This window comes from Stegostoma tigrinum, chromosome 6 (genome assembly GCF_030684315.1).
Source record: "Stegostoma tigrinum isolate sSteTig4 chromosome 6, sSteTig4.hap1, whole genome shotgun sequence".
NCBI classification, from domain to species: Eukaryota; Metazoa; Chordata; class Chondrichthyes; order Orectolobiformes; family Stegostomatidae; genus Stegostoma; species Stegostoma tigrinum.
Window position 1 is genome coordinate 111075055 of NC_081359.1, and position 26390 is coordinate 111101444.

At 59.7% G+C, this 26390-nt stretch overlaps 1 protein-coding gene across 4 annotated transcripts in view; it reads right to left on the reverse strand.

Moving 5' to 3' along the window:
- Positions 1-26390, reverse strand: part of LOC132209781 (interleukin-1 receptor accessory protein-like 1) — a 79043-nt gene that overhangs the window by 1187 nt on the left and 51466 nt on the right. For 3 of the 4 annotated variants that reach the window (XM_059646868.1, XM_059646867.1, XM_059646869.1), the window contains 2 exons: positions 6976-7111; positions 4410-4546 (listed from right to left, as the gene is read on the reverse strand). In XM_059646868.1, coding sequence (XP_059502851.1) covers positions 4410-4546; positions 6976-7111 — 273 coding nt within the window. The remainder of the gene's footprint in view (positions 1-4409; positions 4547-6975; positions 7112-26390) is intronic. The other variant, XM_059646870.1, reaches the window with a different exon arrangement.

Here is a 26390-nt window from a genome sequence, read left to right on the forward strand (position 1 = left end):
ATACCCTTCATTTTACTGTCATCCATGTGCCTATCCAAGAGTCGCTTAAATGTCCCTGATGTAACTGACTCCACGACCACTGCCAGCAGTGCATTCCACATACCCACCATACTCTATGTAAAGAACACCTCCCTATACTGTCCTCCAGTCAGCTTAAAATTATCATAGAATACCAACAGTGTGGAAACAGGCCCTTTGGCCCAACAAGTCCACACTGACCCTCCAAGCATCCCACCCAGGCCATCCCCTTTAACCCAGGCATCCCTTGAACACTGTGGGATAATTTAGCATGGCCAATCCACCTAGCCTGCACATCTTTGGACTGTGGGAGGAAAGCAGAGCACTCGGAGGAAACCCACAGAGAATATACAAACTCCTCACAGACAGTTGCCTAAAGGTGGAGTTGAACCTGGGTCCCTGGCATTGTGAGGCAGCAGTGCTAGCCACTGAGCCACCGTGCCACCCCTAAATGTCCCCTCATAGTAGCCATTTCTGCCCTAGGAAAAAGTCTGACTATCCACTCTATTTATGCCTCTCTTCATCTTGTACACCTCTATCAAGTCACCTCTCATCTTCCTTTGCTGCAGTAAGAAAAGTCCTAGGTCCCTCAACCTTACCCCATAAAACTTCCCCTCCAGTCCAGGCAGCATCCTTGTAAATCTCCTCTGCACCCTCTCTAAAGCTTCCCTACATCTTTCCTATAATGAGGTGACCAGAACTGAACACAATATTCCAAGTGTGGTCTAACTAGAGTTTTATAGAGCTGCAGCATAACCTCACGGCTCTTAAACTCAATTCCCTTGCCAAAGAAACACACCATACGCCTTCTTAACAACCCTATCAACTTGTGTGGTGTGGACCCCAAGTACCTCTGTTCCTCCACACTCGGAGAATCTTGCCATTAACCCTGTATTTTGCATTCAAATTCAACCTTCCAAAATGAATGACATCATATTTATCTGGTTTGAATTCCATCTGCCACTTCTTTGCTGAGTGCTGCATCCTGTCAGTGTCCTATTGCAATCTACAACAGCCTCCACAACTCCAGCAACTTTCATGTCATCAGCAAACTTACTAACCCACCCCTCTACTTCCTCATTTATAAAGTCATTTATATAGATCACAAAGAGCAGAGGTCCCAGAACAGATGCTGCAGAACACCACTGGTCACCGAGCTCCAGGCTGAATATTTTCCATCTACTACCACTTCTCTGCCTTCTACTGGACAGCTATTTTCTCTGAATCCCATGCCTTCTTACTCTGTGAATGACGTTACCATGGGGAACCTTTCAAATGCCTTGTGAAAATCCATATACACCACATCCATTGCTCTTGCTTCATCAATGTATTTTGCCACATTCTCAAAGAATTCAATAAGACCTGCCTCTCTCAAAGCCATGCTCACTATTTCTAATCAAACTGTACTTTTCCAAATAATCGTAAATACTATCTCTCAGAATCCTCTCAAATAATTTTCCCAACACAAAAGTAAGACTGACCGATCTGTAATTCCCAGGATTATCCCTTTTCCCTTTCTTGAACATTTGCCACTCTCCAATCATCTGGTACTACTCCAGTGGACAGTGAGGACGCAAAGATCATTGCCAAAGGGGCAGCAATCTCTTTCCTTGCTTCCTGTAGAAACCTTAGGTATATCCCATCTGGTCCAGGGGACATATCTATCCTTGTGCTTTTCAAAGTTTCTAGCACATGCTCCTTCCTAACATCAACCTGTTCAAGCATATGAGCCTGTTTCTCACTGTCCTCACGAACATCGAGGTCCCTCACTGGTGAATACTGAAGCAAAGCATTCATTAAGGACCTACCCTACCACCTCTGACTCCACTCCCAAGTTCCCTGCACTGTCCCTGATCAGCCCCACTCTCCCCCTGGCAATCCTCATGTTCCTGACATAAGTATACAACACCTTGGGGTTTTCCTTAATCCTACCTGCCAAGCCTTTTTCATACCTCCTAGCTTTCGTAAGTTCATTCTTCAGTTCCTTTCTGGCTACCTTGTAATCCTCTAAAGCCCTGTCTGATCCTAGCTTCCTTCTTCCTCTTGACTAGATGTTCCACATGTCAATCGACAAAATCTGGAATTGAATTCTAGGCTCAGTAAAACTTTTGTTTTTGCTATTCATTCACAGGATGTGGGCAGGGTGCTGTCCAGCGATGTATTACCTATCCCTAATTGCCCAGTGGGCAATTAAGCATTACCCATGTTCTTGTGGGTCTGGAGTCCCATTTACCAAACCAGATAAGGATGGCAGATTTCCTTCCCTAAAGGGGTTATTGAACCAAATTAATTTTAGGACAATCAACAGTGGCTTTATGGTCACTAATAAACTAAGAATTCCAGAATTTTTAATTGAATTCAAACTCTATCAATCTGCCACAGCAGGATTAGAACCAGAGTTCCCAGACCATTAACTAGGTCTCTGTATTAACAGTCTAGTGGTAATATCATCAGGCAATTACCTTTCCCTGTTTTTGTTCTAAAAGCCTACCTGCTTCACAAATGGTCTTTAGGAAAGGAAATTAGCCATCCTTAATTGGTCTCATCTGCATATATGACTCCAGACCCTTAGCAATATGATTGACTCTTACCAACCCTCTGAAATGGCTATGCAAGACACTCAGCGGAAGGGAATTTTGGAATAGACAAGCAAAACCCGGCTCTGCCACTGACCTCCGCATCCCATGAACCAGTTTGGGAAGGAAATGAATTCAGATCTATGTTCCCTCTAATTTTTCTTCCTGCTACACTGACCTCAGGTTCGTGTGACGTGGTGACTTCTGGAACTGGAAGTTAATCTGTCCAAATTCTGTGGGCCTATACAGCTTGGAGGGAATATGAGATCAGATCATGTGTCACACTAAGTTAATGAGGAGAAAGAACCTGTTCTTTTTCCTCCTTTATCATCAATTTCCACTATGCTGGCTGTGTCAGGACAAAGCACCCCATGTGTCATCCACTCCCTCCACCGATACTCAGTCACTGTAGCGTGTTCCATCATTGAGATGCACTGCAGAAATTCACTAAGGCTTCTTAGACAGCATCTTTCAAACTCTCAACCATTTTAAAATCTAGAAGGACAAGGGTAGCATATAAATGGGAATACCACCACCAGCAAGTTCCCATCCAAGCCACTCACCATCCTAATTTGGAAATATATTGCTGTTCCTGCAGTGCTGTTGGGTCAAAATCCTGGAATTCATTCCAAGGGCATTGTGGTCTACCTTCAGTGCATGGATCAAGAAGGTAACTCACAACTGCCACCTGCCCAAGGGCCACTCACTAACCCAGTTAGTGAATCTTTCATGAATTGATAAAAGAATTGTGATGCAGCATTGTTGCTACCATCTATCTCACTCATGAATGGGAATGAGGAGGATGATTAGAATTAGATTCCCTACAGTGTGGAAACAGGCTCTTTGGCCCAACAAGTCCACACCGAACCTCAGGGCATCCCACCTAACTTACAAGTCCCTGAACACTACGGGCAATTTAGCACAGCCAATCCACCCTAACCGATACATCTTTGTACTGTGGGAGGAAACAGGAGCACCCGGAGGACACCCACGCAGACACGGGGAGAATGTGCAAACTCTGCACAGACTGTCGCCTGAGGCTGGAATTGAACCCGGGTCTATGGCGCTGTGAGGTGGTAGTGCCACCGTACCACTCTTGTACAACCTGGACTACACTGGTGAAGTGAATGCAAATCTGTAACACATGCTTTTGCTATGACAGAGCTCTGCCATTCCCTTTTAATCGCTGAATGCTCAGGGGTGGGATGCCTGCATGGTAAAGAGTGAAGGAGAGCTGCACTGTTGGAGGGTCACCGCTGATGGAGCACCAGGAGCACCACACTGTCGTTGTCTTGGATTGCTTTGCGATGCAGGAATTTCTTCAGCTGCTTTGATGCAGAGCAGAGAATTGCCTCTGGTGTCTCCATTACACCAAGCTCTTAATCAATATTGCCCCATTTCCCAATCAAATCAAGTTTCCATAGTCTTACCAGATCATAGGGTTGTTCTCTTAGTAAAGAGTGATGACTGATGGTGATTAACCCAGAGGGTGACCTTACCTCTGGTGAGGGGAGAGGTTGAGAAGGTGAGTCATTTGTGGTAACCTAAGTCAGTGATGGAATCGATCCCATGTTGGTAGCACAGTGCCTCACAAACCTACTTTCCAGCCATCTAAGCTAAACTGACCCCATCCCACCCCACCTCTCATCATTTCCCTTCCCTATATTACACGAGTGACTGTGCTTCATTGCCTCCGAGGTACTCTTGATCCTGTTACTGCTGAAAACATGTTCTTTCCTTCTACTGCAGTTGACTACCAGCCCATTCTGAAACTGCTCAGTTGTGTAGCATTTCTGCCACCTGCTGTTCATTTACCTAATGTAATGGTTTTCACTGAACTGCCAGTGGGATTCAGCACAGCACACGTGAAGTTAATCTTGAAATCTCCAGGTCTGATTTCGGTGAACTCCAAATATTTCTGGATAAGAGTTTTTCCATTTTCAGTCACAAATCTGTTGGAGAGCGAAGAGGTGATATTATGATGTCGGGAAATATTGGGTGGGGAAGAGCCTGTGATACACCAAGATCAACTAGGTGGACAGAGTTATCCCTCAGGAATGTATAAACCCTGCCTCGCTTCAATCCCTGCCCCTTTCTATCAAAAATACATCAAGCTTCTATGTGCCATTCTCTCTTATAACCTCAGCCCCTTCCCTATCTCTGTACCTATCACATATTTATAAAGCTCCATTCCTCCAATAAAAGCAAAACATGGATCCTGAAATCGATCTGAAATAATAATAGCAAGTGTTGGAGAAACACACCAGGTCAGACTCTATCTGTGTAGACAAACATTTTTTCAAGCTTGATAAGAATTCTTCCTGACACTGTTTTGAGTTTCTGGGTTTGTTTTGAGCCCCCTTGCTTTGATCACTCTACCTCTGATCTTCAGGGTCTGAGCTCTGGAATTCTCTCCTTAAACCTCTCTCTCTCTTTCACGTTCTCTCTGCCTCTTGAATCACCTTCCTTTTTGTCTGCTTACACGGCTGAGTGGCTCATTTGTCTGTTAATGTTCCTGAAATGATGTTGATAGAGTCCGGATCTTAATACAAACTTTCCATTCTCCTCTGCCCTATAACCTTGCCTTCAATTATGTTCGGTCTGCTCCTGAGGTTTGCAACTGAAACTTGATTATAGGAATGCAGAAAATAGCAGCAGGTGTAGGCTATTTGGCCCTTCAGGCCCGTTCCCTTGTTCAATATGATCATGGCTGATCAGCTAACTCAGTACCCTATTCCCACTTTCTCCTCATACCCTTTGATCCCTTAAGTCCTAAGAACTATACCTACATCTTTTTTGAAAACATTTCAATATTCTGGCCTCCACATTTTCCTGTGCCACGGAATTCCACAGGCTCACCACACTCTGGGTGAAGACATTTCTCCTTATCTCAATCCTAAATTAACTACCCAATATGTGTAAGTGAAAACCAAAAGAACTGCAGATGCTGTAAATCAGGAGCAAAAACAAAAGTATCTGGAAAAGCTCAGCGGGTGTGACAGCTTCTACGAAGGAAAAATCAGAGTTAATGTTCTTCATCACCATCAGTTCTGGGGAAGGGTGACCCGACCCAAAGCATTTTCCCTTCACAGATGCTGCCAGACCTGATGAGCTTTTCCAGCAACCTTGTTTTTGTCTCCTATATGTCTAGTCAGTAATCCTTGGTTATGGACTTGCTGTGTTTACCTTGTCTAATGCTGTTAGATCAACTTTGATCATCCTGTGTCAGTCCAGACAGTGACTTGCAACAGATCATTCATTACACAGGTGATAACCAGTTGAATGCCTAGTTGGCTTATCGGCAGGAGACAGTGTGGTGGTAGCGGGTTGCTTTTCAAACTGGAGGCTAGTTACCAGCAGTGTTCCAAAGGGATCGATAAAACAGGTTCTCTTTTGTTTGTCATTTATATAAATCATTTGGATGAGAACATAGAAGGCATGGTTAGTAAGTTTGTGGACAACACCAAAATCGGTGGCATAGTAGACTCAAGAAGGTTTAAGATCGCAAAGCATTCTTGATCAAATGGCTCAATGGGCTGAAAAACGGCAGATGGAGTTCAATTTGGATAAATGTCAGACATTGCATTTTGGTACAACAAACAAGGCTAAGGCTTATACAATTAATGGTAGAGTCTTGAGTATTGTTAGGGAACAGAGGGACCGAGGGGTTCAGGTACATAATTTTTTAAAGTTGGCATCCTGTAGACAGGATGGTTGAAAAGGCATTTAGCATACTTGCCTTCTTTGCTCAGACCACTGAGTATAGGATTTGGGAAGTCATGTTGAGGTTGTAAGAGATATTGCTGAGGCCTCTTCTGGAGAACTCAGTCAGTTCTGGTTGCTCAGAACGATATTGTCAAGTGGGGAGGGCTCAGAAAAAATTTACTAAGATGTTTCTGGGAATTGTAGGTTTGAGTTATAAGGAAAGGCTGGATAAGCTGGGACTTTTTTTTTCACTGGAGCGTAGGATGTTGAGAGGGACCTTAGAGAAGTTTATAAAATAATGAGAGGTACAGATAGAGTTAATGGTAGTTGTCTTTCCCCTCGGATGGGAGATTTCAAGACACAGGGGTGCAATTTTAAGGTGAGAAGAGAAAGATCTGAAGAAGACATGAGAAGCAATTTTTTTTTAACACAGAGGGAGGTTTGTATGTGAAATGAACTTCCCAAGGAAATGGTGAATGTAGATAGAGTTACAAAGTTTAAAAGATATTTGGATAAGTACATGAATAGGAAAGGTTTGGAAGTATTTGGGCCAGGAACAGGTAGATGAGTCTAGTTTAGTTTGGGATTATGTTTGGACCAAAGGGTCAGATATGACTCTCATATCTCGTCTGACCACATATTTACAACAAGTTGTGGTTTAATGTATTTAACTTACATCTCCTGTCCTTCTTTCACCCTGCTGTTTTCAAATACATCCTCGATGAACTCCTGGTTTGCCAACCAGTAAATGATTGTGGAGAATTTGTCAGGATAGCCAGTAATTGCCTGGCAGGTTAGCTTCAGCGACTTTCCTGCAGGGAAGTAAAGATTGATTTTTGTGAATGCCCTGCATTGCCAGATCAGCTCTTGTACAGTAGGTAATATTACCTCTGTGAGAGAATATTGATCATATTCATGGTGCCACTGCTGTTCAGCTGTGGCTTGGTTGGCGCTGCTGTTGAGTTGAAGACCCCCTCTGCAGATTTACTCTCACAATCTAGGCTGATGCTCCCAGTGAGTGAGTGCTGCACTGCCTGCAGCGCCACTGTTTTTCAGCTGAGTCATTAAGCAGAGAGCCTGTATTGGAGTGTAAAAGATTTGTTTTCTACATAATAACCCTTCGGGGGTGGGGCGTGGAGGATGAGAGAGAAAAGGTGGAGTAATGGTAATATCACTAGAGTTGTAATCCATAAACTCAGGTGAATCCCCTGGAGTAAGGGTTCAAATCCCATCATGGCAGCTGGTGGAATTAAAATGTGAATAACAGTGACGAATGTGCTCCCTCAGTACTGACCCTCCGACAGTGCCCGCTCCCTCAGCACTGACCCTCCGACAGTGCCCGCTCCCTCAGCACTGACCCTCCGACAGTGCCCGCTCCCTCAGCACTGACCCTCCGACAGGGCCCGCTCCCTCAGCACTGACCCTCCGACAGTGCCCGCTCCCTCAGCACTGACCCTCCGACAGGGCCCGCTCCCTCAGCACTGACCCTCCGACAGTGCCCACTCCCTCAGCACTGACCCTCCGACAGTGCCCGCTCCCTCAGCACTGACCCTCCGACAGTGCCCACTCCCTCAGCACTGACCCTCCGACAGTGCCCGCTCCCTCAGCACTGACCCTCCGACAGTGTCCCCTCCCTCAGCACTGACCCTCCAACAGTGCCCGCTCCCTCAGCACTGACCCTCCGACAGTGCCCGCTCCCTCAGCACTGACCCTCCGACAGTGCCCGCTCCCTCAGCACTGACACTCCGACAGTGCCCGCTCCCTCAGCACTGACCCTCCGACAGTGCCCGCTCCCTCAGCACTGACCCTCCGACAGTGCCCGCTCCCTCAGCACTGACCCTCCGACAGTGCCCACTCCCTCAGTACTGACCCTCCGAGAGTGCGGCGCTCCCTCAGCACTGACCCTCCGAGAGTGCCCACTCCCTCAGCACTGACACTCCGACAGTGCCCGCTCCCTCAGCACTGACCCTCCGACAGTGCCCGCTCCCTCAGCACTGACCCTCCGACAGTGCCCGCTCCCTCAGCACTGACCCTCCGACAGTGCCCACTCCCTCAGTACTGACCCTCCGAGAGTGCGGCGCTCCCTCAGCACTGACCCTCCGAGAGTGCCCACTCCCTCAGCACTGACACTCCGACAGTGCCCACTCCCTCAGCACTGACCTTCCGAGAGTGCGGCGCTCCCTCAGCACTGACCCTCCGACAGTGCCCACTCCCTCAGCACTGACCCTCCGAGAGTGCGGCGCTCCCTCAGCACTGACCCTCCGACAGTGCAGCACTCCCTCAGCACTGACCCTCCGAGAGTGCGGCGCTCCCTCAGCACTGACCCTCCAACAGTGCGGCGCTCCCTCAGCACTGACCCTCCGACAGTGCCCACTCCCTCAGCACTGACCCTCCGAGAGTGCGGCGCTCCCTCAGCACTGACCCTCCGACAGTGCCCACTCCCTCAGCACTGACCCTCCGAGAGTGCGGCGCTCCCTCAGCACTGACCCTCCGAGAGTGCGGCGCTCCCTCAGCACTGACCCTCCGACAGTGCCCACTCCCTCAGCACTGACACTCCGACAGTGCCCACTCCCTCAGCACTGACCTTCCGAGAGTGCGGCGCTCCCTCAGCACTGACCCTCCGACAGTGCCCACTCCCTCAGCACTGACCCTCCGAGAGTGCGGCGCTCCCTCAGCACTGACCCTCCGACAGTGCAGCACTCCCTCAGCACTGACCCTCCGAGAGTGCGGCGCTCCCTCAGCACTGACCCTCCAACAGTGCGGCGCTCCCTCAGCACTGACCCTCCGACAGTGCCCACTCCCTCAGCACTGACCCTCCGAGAGTGCGGCGCTCCCTCAGCACTGACCCTCCGACAGTGCGGCGCTCCCTCAGCACTGACCCTCCGACAGTGCGACGCCCCCTCAGCACTGACCCTCCGACAGTGCCCACTCCCTCAGCACTGACCCTCCGACAGTGCCCACTCCCTCAGCACTGACCCTCCGACAGTGCGGCGCTCCCTCAGCACTGACCCTCCGACAGTGCCCACTCCCTCAGCACTGACCCTCCGACAGTGCCCGCTCCCTCAGCACTGACCGTCCGACAGTGCGGCGCTCCCTCAGCACTGACCCTCCGACAGTGCGGCACTCCCTCATCACTGACCCTCAACAGTGCAGCGCTCCCTCAGCACTGACCCTCCGACAGTGCCCACTCCCTCAGCACTGACCCTCTGACAGCGCCCGCTCCCTCAGCACTGACCCTCCGACAGTGCCCACTCCCTCAGTACTGACCCTCCGACAGTGCCCGCTCCCTCAGCACTGACCCTCCGACAGTGCCCACTCCCTCAGCACTGACCCTCAGAGAGTGCGGCGCTCCCTCAGCACTGACCCTCCGACAGTGCGGCGCTCCCTCAGCACTGACCCTCTGACAGTGCCCACTCCCTCAGCACTGACCCTCCGAGAGTGCGGCGCTCCCTCAGCACTGACCCTCCGACAGTGCAGCACTCCCTCAGCACTGACCCTCCGAGAGTGCGGCGCTCCCTCAGCACTGACCCTCCAACAGTGCGGCGCTCCCTCAGCACTGACCCTCCGACAGTGCCCACTCCCTCAGCACTGACCCTCCGAGAGTGCGGCGCTCCCTCAGCACTGACCCTCCGACAGTGCGGCGCTCCCTCAGCACTGACCCTCCGACAGTGCGACGCCCCCTCAGCACTGACCCTCCGACAGTGCCCACTCCCTCAGCACTGACCCTCCGACAGTGCCCACTCCCTCAGCACTGACCCTCCGACAGTGCGGCGCTCCCTCAGCACTGACCCTCCGACAGTGCCCACTCCCTCAGCACTGACCCTCCGACAGTGCCCGCTCCCTCAGCACTGACCGTCCGACAGTGCGGCGCTCCCTCAGCACTGACCCTCCGACAGTGCGGCACTCCCTCATCACTGACCCTCAACAGTGCAGCGCTCCCTCAGCACTGACCCTCCGACAGTGCCCACTCCCTCAGCACTGACCCTCTGACAGCGCCCGCTCCCTCAGCACTGACCCTCCGACAGTGCCCACTCCCTCAGTACTGACCCTCCGACAGTGCCCGCTCCCTCAGCACTGACCCTCCAACAGTGCGGCGCTCCCTCAGCACTGACCCTCCGACAGTGCCCACTCCCTCAGCACTGACCCTCCGAGAGTGCAGCGCTCCCTCAGCACTGACCCTCCGACAGTGCGGCGCTCCCTCAGCACTGACCCTCCGACAGTGCGACGCCCCCTCAGCACTGACCCTCCGACAGTGCCCACTCCCTCAGCACTGACCCTCCGACAGTGCCCACTCCCTCAGCACTGACCCTCCGACAGTGCCCGCTCCCTCAGCACTGACACTCCGACAGTGCCCGCTCCCTCAGCACTGACCCTCCGAGAGTGCGGCGCTCCCTCAGCACTGACCCTCCGAGAGTGCCCACTCCCTCAGCACTGACACTCCGACAGTGCCCGCTCCCTCAGCACTGACCCTCCGACAGTGCCCGCTCCCTCAGCACTGACCCTCCGACAGTGCCCGCTCCCTCAGCACTGACCCTCCGACAGTGCCCACTCCCTCAGTACTGACCCTCCGAGAGTGCGGCGCTCCCTCAGCACTGACCCTCCGAGAGTGCCCACTCCCTCAGCACTGACACTCCGACAGTGCCCACTCCCTCAGCACTGACCTTCCGAGAGTGCGGCGCTCCCTCAGCACTGACCCTCCGACAGTGCCCACTCCCTCAGCACTGACCCTCCGAGAGTGCGGCGCTCCCTCAGCACTGACCCTCCGACAGTGCAGCACTCCCTCAGCACTGACCCTCCGAGAGTGCGGCGCTCCCTCAGCACTGACCCTCCAACAGTGCGGCGCTCCCTCAGCACTGACCCTCCGACAGTGCCCACTCCCTCAGCACTGACCCTCCGAGAGTGCGGCGCTCCCTCAGCACTGACCCTCCGACAGTGCCCACTCCTTCAGCACTGACCCTCCGAGAGTGCGGCGCTCCCTCAGCACTGACCCTCCGAGAGTGCGGCGCTCCCTCAGCACTGACCCTCCGACAGTGCCCACTCCCTCAGCACTGACACTCCGACAGTGCCCACTCCCTCAGCACTGACCTTCCGAGAGTGCGGCGCTCCCTCAGCACTGACCCTCCGACAGTGCCCACTCCCTCAGCACTGACCCTCCGAGAGTGCGGCGCTCCCTCAGCACTGACCCTCCGACAGTGCAGCACTCCCTCAGCACTGACCCTCCGAGAGTGCGGCGCTCCCTCAGCACTGACCCTCCAACAGTGCGGCGCTCCCTCAGCACTGACCCTCCGACAGTGCCCACTCCCTCAGCACTGACCCTCCGAGAGTGCGGCGCTCCCTCAGCACTGACCCTCCGACAGTGCGGCGCTCCCTCAGCACTGACCCTCCGACAGTGCGACGCCCCCTCAGCACTGACCCTCCGACAGTGCCCACTCCCTCAGCACTGACCCTCCGACAGTGCCCACTCCCTCAGCACTGACCCTCCGACAGTGCGGCGCTCCCTCAGCACTGACCCTCCGACAGTGCCCACTCCCTCAGCACTGACCCTCCGACAGTGCCCGCTCCCTCAGCACTGACCGTCCGACAGTGCGGCGCTCCCTCAGCACTGGCCCTCCGACAGTGCGGCACTCCCTCATCACTGACCCTCAACAGTGCAGCGCTCCCTCAGCACTGACCCTCCGACAGTGCCCACTCCCTCAGCACTGACCCTCTGACAGCGCCCGCTCCCTCAGCACTGACCCTCCGACAGTGCCCACTCCCTCAGTACTGACCCTCCGACAGTGCCCGCTCCCTCAGCACTGACCCTCCAACAGTGCGGCGCTCCCTCAGCACTGACCCTCCGACAGTGCCCACTCCCTCAGCACTGACCCTCCGAGAGTGCGGCGCTCCCTCAGCACTGACCCTCCGACAGTGCGGCGCTCCCTCAGCACTGACCCTCCGACAGTGCGACGCCCCCTCAGCACTGACCCTCCGACAGTGCCCACTCCCTCAGCACTGACCCTCCGACAGTGCCCACTCCCTCAGCACTGACCCTCCGACAGTGCGGCGCTCCCTCAGCACTGACCCTCCGACAGTGCCCACTCCCTCAGCACTGACCCTCCGACAGTGCCCGCTCCCTCAGCACTGACCGTCCGACAGTGCGGCGCTCCCTCAGCACTGACCCTCCGACAGTGCGGCACTCCCTCATCACTGACCCTCAACAGTGCAGCGCTCCCTCAGCACTGACCCTCCGACAGTGCCCACTCCCTCAGCACTGACCCTCTGACAGCGCCCGCTCCCTCAGCACTGACCCTCCGACAGTGCCCACTCCCTCAGTACTGACCCTCCGACAGTGCCCGCTCCCTCAGCACTGACCCTCCGACAGTGCCCGCTCCCTCAGTACTGACCCTCCGACAGTGCCCGCTCCCTCAGCACTGACCCTCCGACAGTGCCCGCTCCCTCAGCACTGACCCTCTGACAGTGCCCGCTCCCTCAGTACTGACCCTCCGACAGTGCCCGCTCCCTCAGTACTGACCCTCCGACAGTGCGGCACTCCCTCAGTACTGACCCTCAACAGTGCCCACTCCCTCAGTACTGACCCTCCGACAGTGCCCGCTCCCTCAGTACTGACCCTCCGACAGTGCCCGCTCCCTCAGCACTGACCCTCCGACAGTGCCCGCTCCCTCAGTACTGACCCTCCGACAGTGCCCGCTCCCTCAGTACTGACCCTCCGACAGTGCGGCACTCCCTCAGTACTGACCCTCAACAGTGCCCACTCCCTCAGTACTGACCCTCCGACAGTGCCCGCTCCCTCAGTACTGACCCTCCGACAGTGCCCGCTCCCTCAGTACTGACCCTCCGACAGTGCCCGCTCCCTCAGCACTGACCCTCCGACAGTGCGGCACTCCCTCAGCACTGACCCTCCGACAGTGCCCGCTCCCTCAGCACTGACCCTCCGACAGTGCCCGCTCCCTCAGCACTGACCCTCCGACAGTGCCCGCTCCCTCAGCACTGACCCTCCGACAGTGCCCGCTCCCTCAGTACTGACCCTCCGACAGTGCCCGCTCCCTCAGTACTGACCCTCCGACAGTGCGGCACTCCCTCAGTACTGACCCTCAACAGTGCCCACTCCCTCAGTACTGACCCTCCGACAGTGCCCGCTCCCTCAGTACTGACCCTCCGACAGTGCCCGCTCCCTCAGCACTGACCCTCCGACAGTGCGGCACTCCCTCAGCACTGACCCTCCGACAGTGCCCGCTCCCTCAGCACTGACCCTCCGACAGTGCCCGCTCCCTCAGCACTGACCCTCCGACAGTGCCCACTCCCTCAGCACTGACCCTCCGACAGTGCGGCACTCCCTCAGCACTGACCCTCCGACAGTGCCCGCTCCCTCAGCACTGACCCTCTGACAGTGCCCGCTCCCTCAGCACTGACCCTCCGACAGTGCCCGCTCCCTCAGCACTGACCCTCCGACAGTGCCGACTCCCTCAGCACTGACCCTCCGACAGTGCCCGCTCCCTCAGCACTGACCCTCCGACAGTGCCCGCTCCCTCAGTACTGACCCTCCGACAGTGCCCGCTCCCTCAGTACTGACCCTCCGACAGTGCGGCGCTCCCTCAGCACTGACCCTCCGACAGTGCGGTGCTCCCTCAGCACTGACCCTCCGACAGTGCCCGCTCCCTCAGTACTGACCCTCCGACAGTGCCCACTCCCTCAGCACTAACCCTCCGACAGTGCCCGCTCCCTCAGCACTGACCCTCCGACAGTGCCCGCTCCCTCAGTACTGACCCTCCGACAGTGCCCGCTCCCTCAGCACTGACCCTCCGACAGTGCCCACTCCCTCAGTACTGACCCTCCGACAGTGCCCGCTCCCTCAGTACTGACCCTCCGACAGTGCGGCACTCCCTCAGTACTGACCCTCAACAGTGCCCACTCCCTCAGTACTGACCCTCCGACAGTGCCCGCTCCCTCAGCACTGCCCTGCCAACAGTGCCCGCTCCCTCAGCACTGCCCTGCCAACAGTGCCCGCTCCCTCAGCACTGACCCTCCGACAGTGCCCACTCCCTCAGCACTGACCCTCCGACAGCGCCCGCTCCCTCAGCACTGACCCTCCGACAGCGCCCACTCCCTCAGCACTGACCCTCCGACAGCGCCCGCTCCCTCAGCACTGACCCTCCGACAGCGCCCGCTCCCTCAGCACTGACCCTCCGACAGCGCCCGCTCCCTCAGCACTGACCCTCCGACAGCGCCCACTCCCTCAACACTGACCCTCCGACAGCGCCCACTCCCTCAGCACTGACCCTCCGACAGTGCCCACTCCCTCAGCACTGACCCTCCGACAGTGCGGCACTCCCTCAGCACTGACCCTCCGACAGTGCCCACTCCCTCAGCACTGACCCTCCGACAGTGCGGCACTCCCTCAGCACTGACCCTCCGACAGTGCCCACTCCCTCAGCACTGACCCTCCGACAGTGCCCACTCCCTCAGCACTGACCCTCCGACAGTGCCCGCTCCCTCAGTACTGACCCTCCGACAGTGCGGCGCTCCCTCAGCACTGACCCTCCGACAGTGCGGTGCTCCCTCAGCACTGACCCTCCGACAGTGCCCGCTCCCTCAGTACTGACCCTCCGACAGTGCCCACTCCCTCAGCACTAACCCTCCGACAGTGCCCGCTCCCTCAGCACTGACCCTCCGACAGTGCCCACTCCCTCAGCACTGACCCTCCGACAGTGCCCACTCCCTCAGTACTGACCCTCCGACAGTGCCCGCTCCCTCAGTACTGACCCTCCGACAGTGCGGCACTCCCTCAGTACTGACCCTCAACAGTGCCCACTCCCTCAGTACTGACCCTCCGACAGTGCCCGCTCCCTCAGTACTGACCCTCCGACAGTGCCCGCTCCCTCAGTACTGACCCTCCGACAGTGCGGCGCTCCCTCAGCACTGACCCTCCGACAGTGCGGTGCTCCCTCAGCACTGACCCTCCGACAGTGCCCGCTCCCTCAGTACTGACCCTCCGACAGTGCCCACTCCCTCAGCACTAACCCTCCGACAGTGCCCGCTCCCTCAGCACTGACCCTCCGACAGTGCCCGCTCCCTCAGTACTGACCCTCCGACAGTGCCCGCTCCCTCAGCACTGACCCTCCGACAGTGCCCACTCCCTCAGTACTGACCCTCCGACAGTGCCCGCTCCCTCAGTACTGACCCTCCGACAGTGCGGCACTCCCTCAGTACTGACCCTCAACAGTGCCCACTCCCTCAGTACTGACCCTCCGACAGTGCCCGCTCCCTCAGCACTGCCCTGCCAACAGTGCCCGCTCCCTCAGCACTGCCCTGCCAACAGTGCCCGCTCCCTCAGCACTGACCCTCCGACAGTGCCCACTCCCTCAGCACTGACCCTCCGACAGCGCCCGCTCCCTCAGCACTGACCCTCCGACAGCGCCCACTCCCTCAGCACTGACCCTCCGACAGCGCCCGCTCCCTCAGCACTGACCCTCCGACAGCGCCCGCTCCCTCAGCACTGACCCTCCGACAGCGCCCACTCCCTCAGCACTGACCCTCCGACAGCGCCCACTCCCTCAACACTGACCCTCCGACAGCGCCCACTCCCTCAGCACTGACCCTCCGACAGTGCCCACTCCCTCAGCACTGACCCTCCGACAGTGCGGCACTCCCTCAGCACTGACCCTCCGACAGTGCCCACTCCCTCAGCACTGACCCTCCGACAGTGCGGCACTCCCTCAGCACTGACCCTCCGACAGTGCCCACTCCCTCAGCACTGACCCTCCGACAGTGCCCACTCCCTCAGCACTGACCCTCCGACAGTGCGGCACTCCCTCAGCACTGACCCTCTGACAGCGCCCGCTCCCTCAGCACTGACCCTCCGACAGTGCCCACTCCCTCAGCACTGACCCTCCGACAGCGCCCGCTCCCTCAGCACTGACCCTCTGACAGTGCCCACTCCCTCAGCACTGACCCTCTGACAGCGCCCGCTCCCTCAGCACTGACCCTCCGACAGTGCCCACTCCCTCAGCACTGACCCTCCGACAGTGCCCACTCCCTCAGCACTGACCCTCCGACAGTGCCCACTCCCTCAGCACTAACCCTCCGACAGTGCCCGCTCCCTCAGCACTGACCCTCCGACAGTGCCCGCTCCCTCAGTACTGACCCTCCGACAGTGCCCGCTCCCTCAGCACTGACCCTCCGACAGTGCCCACTCCCTCAGCACTGACCCTCCGACAGTGCCCGCTCCCTCAGTACTGACCCTCCGACAGTGCGGCACTCCCTCAGTACTGACCCTCAACAGTGCCCACTCCCTCAGTACTGACCCTCCGACAGTGCCCGCTCCCTCAGTACTGACCCTCCGACAGTGCCCGCTCCCTCAGCACTGACCCTCCGACAGTGCCCGCTCCCTCAGTACTGACCCTCCGACAGTGCCCACTCCCCCAGCACTGACCCTCCGACAGTGCCCGCTCCCTCAGTACTGACCCTCCGACAGTGCCCGCTCCCTCAGCACTGACCCTCCGACAGTGCGGCGCTCCCTCAGCACTGACCCTCCGACAGCGCCCACTCCCTCAGCACTGACCCTCCGACAGTGCCCACTCCCTCAGTACTGACCCTCCGACAGTGCGGCGCTCCCTCAGCACTGACCCTCCGACAGTGCCCGCTCCCTCAGTACTGACCCTCCGACAGTGCCCACTCCCTCAGCACTGACCCTCCGACAGTGCCCGCTCCCTCAGTACTGACCCTCCGACAGTGCCCACTCCCCCAGCACTGACCCTCCGACAGTGCCCGCTCCCTCAGTACTGACCCTCCGACAGTGCCCGCTCCCTCAGCACTGACCCTCCGACAGTGCGGCGCTCCCTCAGCACTGACCCTCCGACAGTGCGGCACTCCCTCAGCACTGACCCTCAACAGTGCCCACTCCCTCAGTACTGACCCTCCGACAGTGCCCGCTCCCTCAGTACTGACCCTCCGACAGTGCCCACTCCCTCAGCACTGACCCTCCGACAGTGCCCACTCCCTCAGTACTGACCCTCCGACAGTGCCCGCTCCCTCAGTACTGACCCTCCGACAGTGCGGCACTCCCTCAGTACTGACCCTCAACAGTGCCCACTCCCTCAGTACTGACCCTCCGACAGTGCCCGCTCCCTCAGTACTGACCCTCCGACAGTGCCCACTCCCTCAGCACTGACCCTCCGACAGTGCCCACTCCCTCAGTACTGACCCTCCGACAGTGCCCGCTCCCTCAGTACTGACCCTCCGACAGTGCGGCACTCCCTCAGTACTGACCCTCAGCAGTGCCCACTCCCTCAGTACTGACCCTCCGACAGTGCCCGCTCCCTCAGTACTGACCCTCCGACAGTGCCCGCTCCCTCAGTACTGACCCTCCGACAGTGCGGCGCTCCCTCAGCACTGACCCTCCGACAGTGCGGTGCTCCCTCAGCACTGACCCTCCGACAGTGCCCGCTCCCTCAGTACTGACCCTCCGACAGTGCCCACTCCCTCAGCACTAACCCTCCGACAGTGCCCGCTCCCTCAGCACTGACCCTCCGACAGTGCCCACTCCCTCAGCACTGACCCTCCGACAGTGCCCACTCCCTCAGTACTGACCCTCCGACAGTGCCCGCTCCCTCAGTACTGACCCTCCGACAGTGCGGCACTCCCTCAGTACTGACCCTCAACAGTGCCCACTCCCTCAGTACTGACCCTCCGACAGTGCCCGCTCCCTCAGTACTGACCCTCCGACAGTGCCCGCTCCCTCAGTACTGACCCTCCGACAGTGCGGCGCTCCCTCAGCACTGACCCTCCGACAGTGCGGTGCTCCCTCAGCACTGACCCTCCGACAGTGCCCGCTCCCTCAGTACTGACCCTCCGACAGTGCCCACTCCCTCAGCACTAACCCTCCGACAGTGCCCGCTCCCTCAGCACTGACCCTCCGACAGTGCCCGCTCCCTCAGTACTGACCCTCCGACAGTGCCCGCTCCCTCAGCACTGACCCTCCGACAGTGCCCACTCCCTCAGTACTGACCCTCCGACAGTGCCCGCTCCCTCAGTACTGACCCTCCGACAGTGCGGCACTCCCTCAGTACTGACCCTCAACAGTGCCCACTCCCTCAGTACTGACCCTCCGACAGTGCCCGCTCCCTCAGTACTGACCCTCCGACAGTGCCCACTCCCTCAGCACTGACCCTCCGACAGTGCCCACTCCCTCAGTACTGACCCTCCGACAGTGCCCGCTCCCTCAGTACTGACCCTCCGACAGTGCGGCACTCCCTCAGTACTGACCCTCAACAGTGCCCACTCCCTCAGTACTGACCCTCCGACAGTGCCCGCTCCCTCAGTACTGACCCTCCGACAGTGCCCACTCCCTCAGCACTGACCCTCCGACAGTGCCCACTCCCTCAGTACTGACCCTCCGACAGTGCCCGCTCCCTCAGTACTGACCCTCCGACAGTGCGGCACTCCCTCAGTACTGACCCTCAACAGTGCCCACTCCCTCAGTACTGACCCTCCGACAGTGCCCGCTCCCTCAGTACTGACCCTCCGACAGTGCCCGCTCCCTCAGTACTGACCCTCCGACAGTGCCCACTCCCTCAGTACTGACCCTCCGACAGTGCGGCGCTCCCTCAGCACTGACCCTCCGACAGTGCCCGCTCCCTCAGTACTGACCCTCCGACAGTGCCCACTCCCTCAGCACTGACCCTCCGACAGTGCCCGCTCCCTCAGTACTGACCCTCCGACAGTGCCCACTCCCCCAGCACTGACCCTCCGACAGTGCCCGCTCCCTCAGTACTGACCCTCCGACAGTGCCCGCTCCCTCAGCACTGACCCTCCGACAGTGCGGCGCTCCCTCAGCACTGACCCTCCGACAGCGCCCACTCCCTCAGCACTGTCCCTCCGACAGTGCCCACTCCCTCAGCACTGACCCTCCGACAGTGCGGCACTCCCTCAGCACTGACCCTCCGACAGTGTCCACTCCCTCAGCACTGCCCTGCCAACCGTGCCCACACCCTCAGCACTGACCCTCCGACAGTGCCCGCTCCCTCAGCACTGCCCTGCTAACAGTGCCCGCTCCCTCAGCACTGCCCTGCCAACAGTGCCCGCTCCCTCAGCACTGACCCTCCGACAGCGCCCGCTCCCTCAGCACTGACCCTCTGACAGTGCCCACTCCCTCAGCACTGACCCTCTGACAGCGCCCGCTCCCTCAGCACTGACCCTCCGACAGTGCCCACTCCCTCAGCACTGACCCTCCGACAGTGCCCACTCCCTCAGCACTGACCCTCCGACAGTGCCCACTCCCTCAGCACTAACCCTCCGACAGTGCCCGCTCCCTCAGCACTGACCCTCCGACAGTGCCCGCTCCCTCAGTACTGACCCTCCGACAGTGCCCGCTCCCTCAGCACTGACCCTCCGACAGTGCCCACTCCCTCAGCACTGACCCTCCGACAGTGCCCGCTCCCTCAGTACTGACCCTCCGACAGTGCGGCACTCCCTCAGTACTGACCCTCAACAGTGCCCACTCCCTCAGTACTGACCCTCCGACAGTGCCCGCTCCCTCAGTACTGACCCTCCGACAGTGCCCGCTCCCTCAGCACTGACCCTCCGACAGTGCCCGCTCCCTCAGCACTGACCCTCCGACAGTGCCCGCTCCCTCAGTACTGACCCTCCGACAGTGCCCGCTGCCTCAGTACTGACCCTCCGACAGTGCGGCACTCCCTCAGTACTGACCCTCAACAGTGCCCACTCCCTCAGTACTGACCCTCCGACAGTGCCCGCTCCCTCAGTACTGACCCTCCGACAGTGCCCGCTCCCTCAGTACTGACCCTCCGACAGTGCCCGCTCCCTCAGTACTGACCCTCCGACAGTGCCCACTCCCTCAGCACTGACCCTCCGACAGTGCCCACTCCCTCAGTACTGACCCTCCGACAGTGCGGCGCTCCCTCAGCACTGACCCTCCGACAGTGCCCGCTCCCTCAGTACTGACCCTCCAACAGTGCCCACTCCCTCAGCACTGACCCTCCGACAGTGCCCGCTCCCTCAGTACTGACCCTCCGACAGTGCCCGCTCCCCCAGCACTGACCCTCCGACAGTGCCCGCTCCCTCAGTACTGACCCTCCGACAGTGCCCGCTCCCTCAGCACTGACCCTCCGACAGTGCGGCGCTCCCTCAGCACTGACCCTCCGACAGCGCCCACTCCCTCAGCACTGACCCTCCGACAGTGCCCACTCCCTCAGTACTGACCCTCCGACAGTGCGGCGCTCCCTCAGCACTGACCCTCCGACAGTGCCCGCTCCCTCAGTACTGACCCTCCGACAGTGCCCACTCCCTCAGCACTGACCCTCCGACAGTGCCCGCTCCCTCAGTACTGACCCTCCGACAGTGCCCACTCCCCCAGCACTGACCCTCCGACAGTGCCCGCTCCCTCAGTACTGACCCTCCGACAGTGCCCGCTCCCTCAGCACTGACCCTCCGACAGTGCGGCGCTCCCTCAGCACTGACCCTCCGACAGTGCGGCACTCCCTCAGCACTGACCCTCAACAGTGCCCACTCCCTCAGTACTGACCCTCCGACAGTGCCCGCTCCCTCAGTACTGACCCTCCGACAGTGCCCACTCCCTCAGCACTGACCCTCCGACAGTGCCCACTCCCTCAGTACTGACCCTCCGACAGTGCCCGCTCCCTCAGTACTGACCCTCCGACAGTGCGGCACTCCCTCAGTACTGACCCTCAACAGTGCCCACTCCCTCAGTACTGACCCTCCGACAGTGCCCGCTCCCTCAGTACTGACCCTCCGACAGTGCCCACTCCCTCAGCACTGACCCTCCGACAGTGCCCACTCCCTCAGTACTGACCCTCCGACAGTGCCCGCTCCCTCAGTACTGACCCTCCGACAGTGCGGCACTCCCTCAGTACTGACCCTCAACAGTGCCCACTCCCTCAGTACTGACCCTCCGACAGTGCCCGCTCCCTCAGTACTGACCCTCCGACAGTGCCCGCTCCCTCAGTACTGACCCTCCGACAGTGCGGCGCTCCCTCAGCACTGACCCTCCGACAGTGCGGTGCTCCCTCAGCACTGACCCTCCGACAGTGCCCGCTCCCTCAGTACTGACCCTCCGACAGTGCCCACTCCCTCAGCACTAACCCTCCGACAGTGCCCGCTCCCTCAGCACTGACCCTCCGACAGTGCCCACTCCCTCAGCACTGACCCTCCGACAGTGCCCACTCCCTCAGTACTGACCCTCCGACAGTGCCCGCTCCCTCAGTACTGACCCTCCGACAGTGCGGCACTCCCTCAGTACTGACCCTCAACAGTGCCCACTCCCTCAGTACTGACCCTCCGACAGTGCCCGCTCCCTCAGTACTGACCCTCCGACAGTGCCTGCTCCCTCAGTACTGACCCTCCGACAGTGCGGCGCTCCCTCAGCACTGACCCTCCGACAGTGCGGTGCTCCCTCAGCACTGACCCTCCGACAGTGCCCGCTCCCTCAGTACTGACCCTCCGACAGTGCCCACTCCCTCAGCACTAACCCTCCGACAGTGCCCGCTCCCTCAGCACTGACCCTCCGACAGTGCCCGCTCCCTCAGTACTGACCCTCCGACAGTGCCCGCTCCCTCAGCACTGACCCTCCGACAGTGCCCACTCCCTCAGTACTGACCCTCCGACAGTGCCCGCTCCCTCAGTACTGACCCTCCGACAGTGCGGCACTCCCTCAGTACTGACCCTCAACAGTGCCCACTCCCTCAGTACTGACCCTCCGACAGTGCCCGCTCCCTCAGTACTGACCCTCCGACAGTGCCCACTCCCTCAGCACTGACCCTCCGACAGTGCCCACTCCCTCAGTACTGACCCTCCGACAGTGCCCGCTCCCTCAGTACTGACCCTCCGACAGTGCGGCACTCCCTCAGTACTGACCCTCAACAGTGCCCACTCCCTCAGTACTGACCCTCCGACAGTGCCCGCTCCCTCAGTACTGACCCTCCGACAGTGCCCACTCCCTCAGCACTGACCCTCCGACAGTGCCCACTCCCTCAGTACTGACCCTCCGACAGTGCCCGCTCCCTCAGTACTGACCCTCCGACAGTGCGGCACTCCCTCAGTACTGACCCTCAACAGTGCCCACTCCCTCAGTACTGACCCTCCGACAGTGCCCGCTCCCTCAGTACTGACCCTCCGACAGTGCCCGCTCCCTCAGTACTGACCCTCCGACAGTGCCCACTCCCTCAGTACTGACCCTCCGACAGTGCGGCGCTCCCTCAGCACTGACCCTCCGACAGTGCCCGCTCCCTCAGTACTGACCCTCCGACAGTGCCCACTCCCTCAGCACTGACCCTCCGACAGTGCCCGCTCCCTCAGCACTGACCCTCCGACAGTGCCCACTCCCCCAGCACTGACCCTCCGACAGTGCCCGCTCCCTCAGTACTGACCCTCCGACAGTGCCCGCTCCCTCAGCACTGACCCTCCGACAGTGCGGCGCTCCCTCAGCACTGACCCTCCGACAGCGCCCACTCCCTCAGCACTGTCCCTCCGACAGTGCCCACTCCCTCAGCACTGACCCTCCGACAGTGCGGCACTCCCTCAGCACTGACCCTCCGACAGTGTCCACTCCCTCAGCACTGCCCTGCCAACCGTGCCCACACCCTCAGCACTGACCCTCCGACAGTGCCCGCTCCCTCAGCACTGCCCTGCTAACAGTGCCCGCTCCCTCAGCACTGCCCTGCCAACAGTGCCCGCTCCCTCAGCACTGACCCTCCGACAGTGCCCACTCCCTCAGTACTGACCCTCCGACAGTGCGGCGCTCCCTCAGTACTGACCCTCCGACAGTGCGGCACTCCCTCAGTACTGACCCTCAACAGTGCCCACTCCCTCAGTACTGACCCTCCGACAGTGCCCGCTCCCTCAGTACTGACCCTCCGACAGTGCCCGCTCCCTCAGTACTGACCCTCCGACAGTGCCCACTCCCTCAGTACTGACCCTCCGACAGTGCGGCGCTCCCTCAGCACTGACCCTCCGACAGTGCCCGCTCCCTCAGTACTGACCCTCCGACAGTGCCCACTCCCTCAGCACTGACCCTCCGACAGTGCCCGCTCCCTCAGTACTGACCCTCCGACAGTGCCCACTCCCCCAGCACTGACCCTCCGACAGTGCCCGCTCCCTCAGTACTGACCCTCCGACAGTGCCCGCTCCCTCAGCACTGACCCTCCGACAGTGCGGCGCTCCCTCAGCACTGACCCTCCGACAGCGCCCACTCCCTCAGCACTGTCCCTCCGACAGTGCCCACTCCCTCAGCACTGACCCTCCGACAGTGCGGCACTCCCTCAGCACTGACCCTCCGACAGTGTCCACTCCCTCAGCACTGCCCTGCCAACCGTGCCCACACCCTCAGCACTGACCCTCCGACAGTGCCCGCTCCCTCAGCACTGCCCTGCTAACAGTGCCCGCTCCCTCAGCACTGCCCTGCCAACAGTGCCCGCTCCCTCAGCACTGACCCTCCGACAGCGCCCGCTCCCTCAGCACTGACCCTCTGACAGTGCCCACTCCCTCAGCACTGACCCTCTGACAGCGCCCGCTCCCTCAGCACTGACCCTCCGACAGTGCCCACTCCCTCAGCACTGACCCTCCGACAGTGCCCACTCCCTCAGCACTGACCCTCCGACAGTGCCCACTCCCTCAGCACTAACCCTCCGACAGTGCCCGCTCCCTCAGCACTGACCCTCCGACAGTGCCCGCTCCCTCAGTACTGACCCTCCGACAGTGCCCGCTCCCTCAGCACTGACCCTCCGACAGTGCCCACTCCCTCAGCACTGACCCTCCGACAGTGCCCGCTCCCTCAGTACTGACCCTCCGACAGTGCGGCACTCCCTCAGTACTGACCCTCAACAGTGCCCACTCCCTCAGTACTGACCCTCCGACAGTGCCCGCTCCCTCAGCACTGACCCTCCGACAGTGCCCGCTCCCTCAGCACTGACCCTCCGACAGTGCCCGCTCCCTCAGTACTGACCCTCCGACAGTGCCCGCTGCCTCAGTACTGACCCTCCGACAGTGCGGCACTCCCTCAGTACTGACCCTCAACAGTGCCCACTCCCTCAGTACTGACCCTCCGACAGTGCCCGCTCCCTCAGTACTGACCCTCCGACAGTGCCCGCTCCCTCAGTACTGACCCTCCGACAGTGCCCACTCCCTCAGCACTGACCCTCCGACAGTGCCCACTCCCTCAGTACTGACCCTCCGACAGTGCGGCGCTCCCTCAGCACTGACCCTCCGACAGTGCCCGCTCCCTCAGTACTGACCCTCCAACAGTGCCCACTCCCTCAGCACTGACCCTCCGACAGTGCCCGCTCCCTCAGTACTGACCCTCCGACAGTGCCCACTCCCCCAGCACTGACCCTCCGACAGTGCCCGCTCCCTCAGTACTGACCCTCCGACAGTGCCCGCTCCCTCAGCACTGACCCTCCGACAGTGCGGCGCTCCCTCAGCACTGACCCTCCGACAGCGCCCACTCCCTCAGCACTGACCCTCCGACAGTGCCCACTCCCTCAGTACTGACCCTCCGACAGTGCGGCGCTCCCTCAGCACTGACCCTCCGACAGTGCCCGCTCCCTCAGTACTGACCCTCCGACAGTGCCCACTCCCTCAGCACTGACCCTCCGACAGTGCCCGCTCCCTCAGTACTGACCCTCCGACAGTGCCCACTCCCCCAGCACTGACCCTCCGACAGTGCCCGCTCCCTCAGTACTGACCCTCCGACAGTGCCCGCTCCCTCAGCACTGACCCTCCGACAGTGCGGCGCTCCCTCAGCACTGACCCTCCGACAGTGCGGCACTCCCTCAGCACTGACCCTCAACAGTGCCCACTCCCTCAGTACTGACCCTCCGACAGTGCCCGCTCCCTCAGTACTGACCCTCCGACAGTGCCCACTCCCTCAGCACTGACCCTCCGACAGTGCCCACTCCCTCAGTACTGACCCTCCGACAGTGCCCGCTCCCTCAGTACTGACCCTCCGACAGTGCGGCACTCCCTCAGTACTGACCCTCAACAGTGCCCACTCCCTCAGTACTGACCCTCCGACAGTGCCCGCTCCCTCAGTACTGACCCTCCGACAGTGCCCACTCCCTCAGCACTGACCCTCCGACAGTGCCCACTCCCTCAGTACTGACCCTCCGACAGTGCCCGCTCCCTCAGTACTGACCCTCCGACAGTGCGGCACTCCCTCAGTACTGACCCTCAACAGTGCCCACTCCCTCAGTACTGACCCTCCGACAGTGCCCGCTCCCTCAGTACTGACCCTCCGACAGTGCCCGCTCCCTCAGTACTGACCCTCCGACAGTGCGGCGCTCCCTCAGCACTGACCCTCCGACAGTGCGGTGCTCCCTCAGCACTGACCCTCCGACAGTGCCCGCTCCCTCAGTACTGACCCTCCGACAGTGCCCACTCCCTCAGCACTAACCCTCCGACAGTGCCCGCTCCCTCAGCACTGACCCTCCGACAGTGCCCACTCCCTCAGCACTGACCCTCCGACAGTGCCCACTCCCTCAGTACTGACCCTCCGACAGTGCCCGCTCCCTCAGTACTGACCCTCCGACAGTGCGGCACTCCCTCAGTACTGACCCTCAACAGTGCCCACTCCCTCAGTACTGACCCTCCGACAGTGCCCGCTCCCTCAGTACTGACCCTCCGACAGTGCCCGCTCCCTCAGTACTGACCCTCCGACAGTGCGGCGCTCCCTCAGCACTGACCCTCCGACAGTGCGGTGCTCCCTCAGCACTGACCCTCCGACAGTGCCCGCTCCCTCAGTACTGACCCTCCGACAGTGCCCACTCCCTCAGCACTAACCCTCCGACAGTGCCCGCTCCCTCAGCACTGACCCTCCGACAGTGCCCGCTCCCTCAGTACTGACCCTCCGACAGTGCCCGCTCCCTCAGCACTGACCCTCCGACAGTGCCCACTCCCTCAGTACTGACCCTCCGACAGTGCCCGCTCCCTCAGTACTGACCCTCCGACAGTGCGGCACTCCCTCAGTACTGACCCTCAACAGTGCCCACTCCCTCAGTACTGACCCTCCGACAGTGCCCGCTCCCTCAGTACTGACCCTCCGACAGTGCCCACTCCCTCAGCACT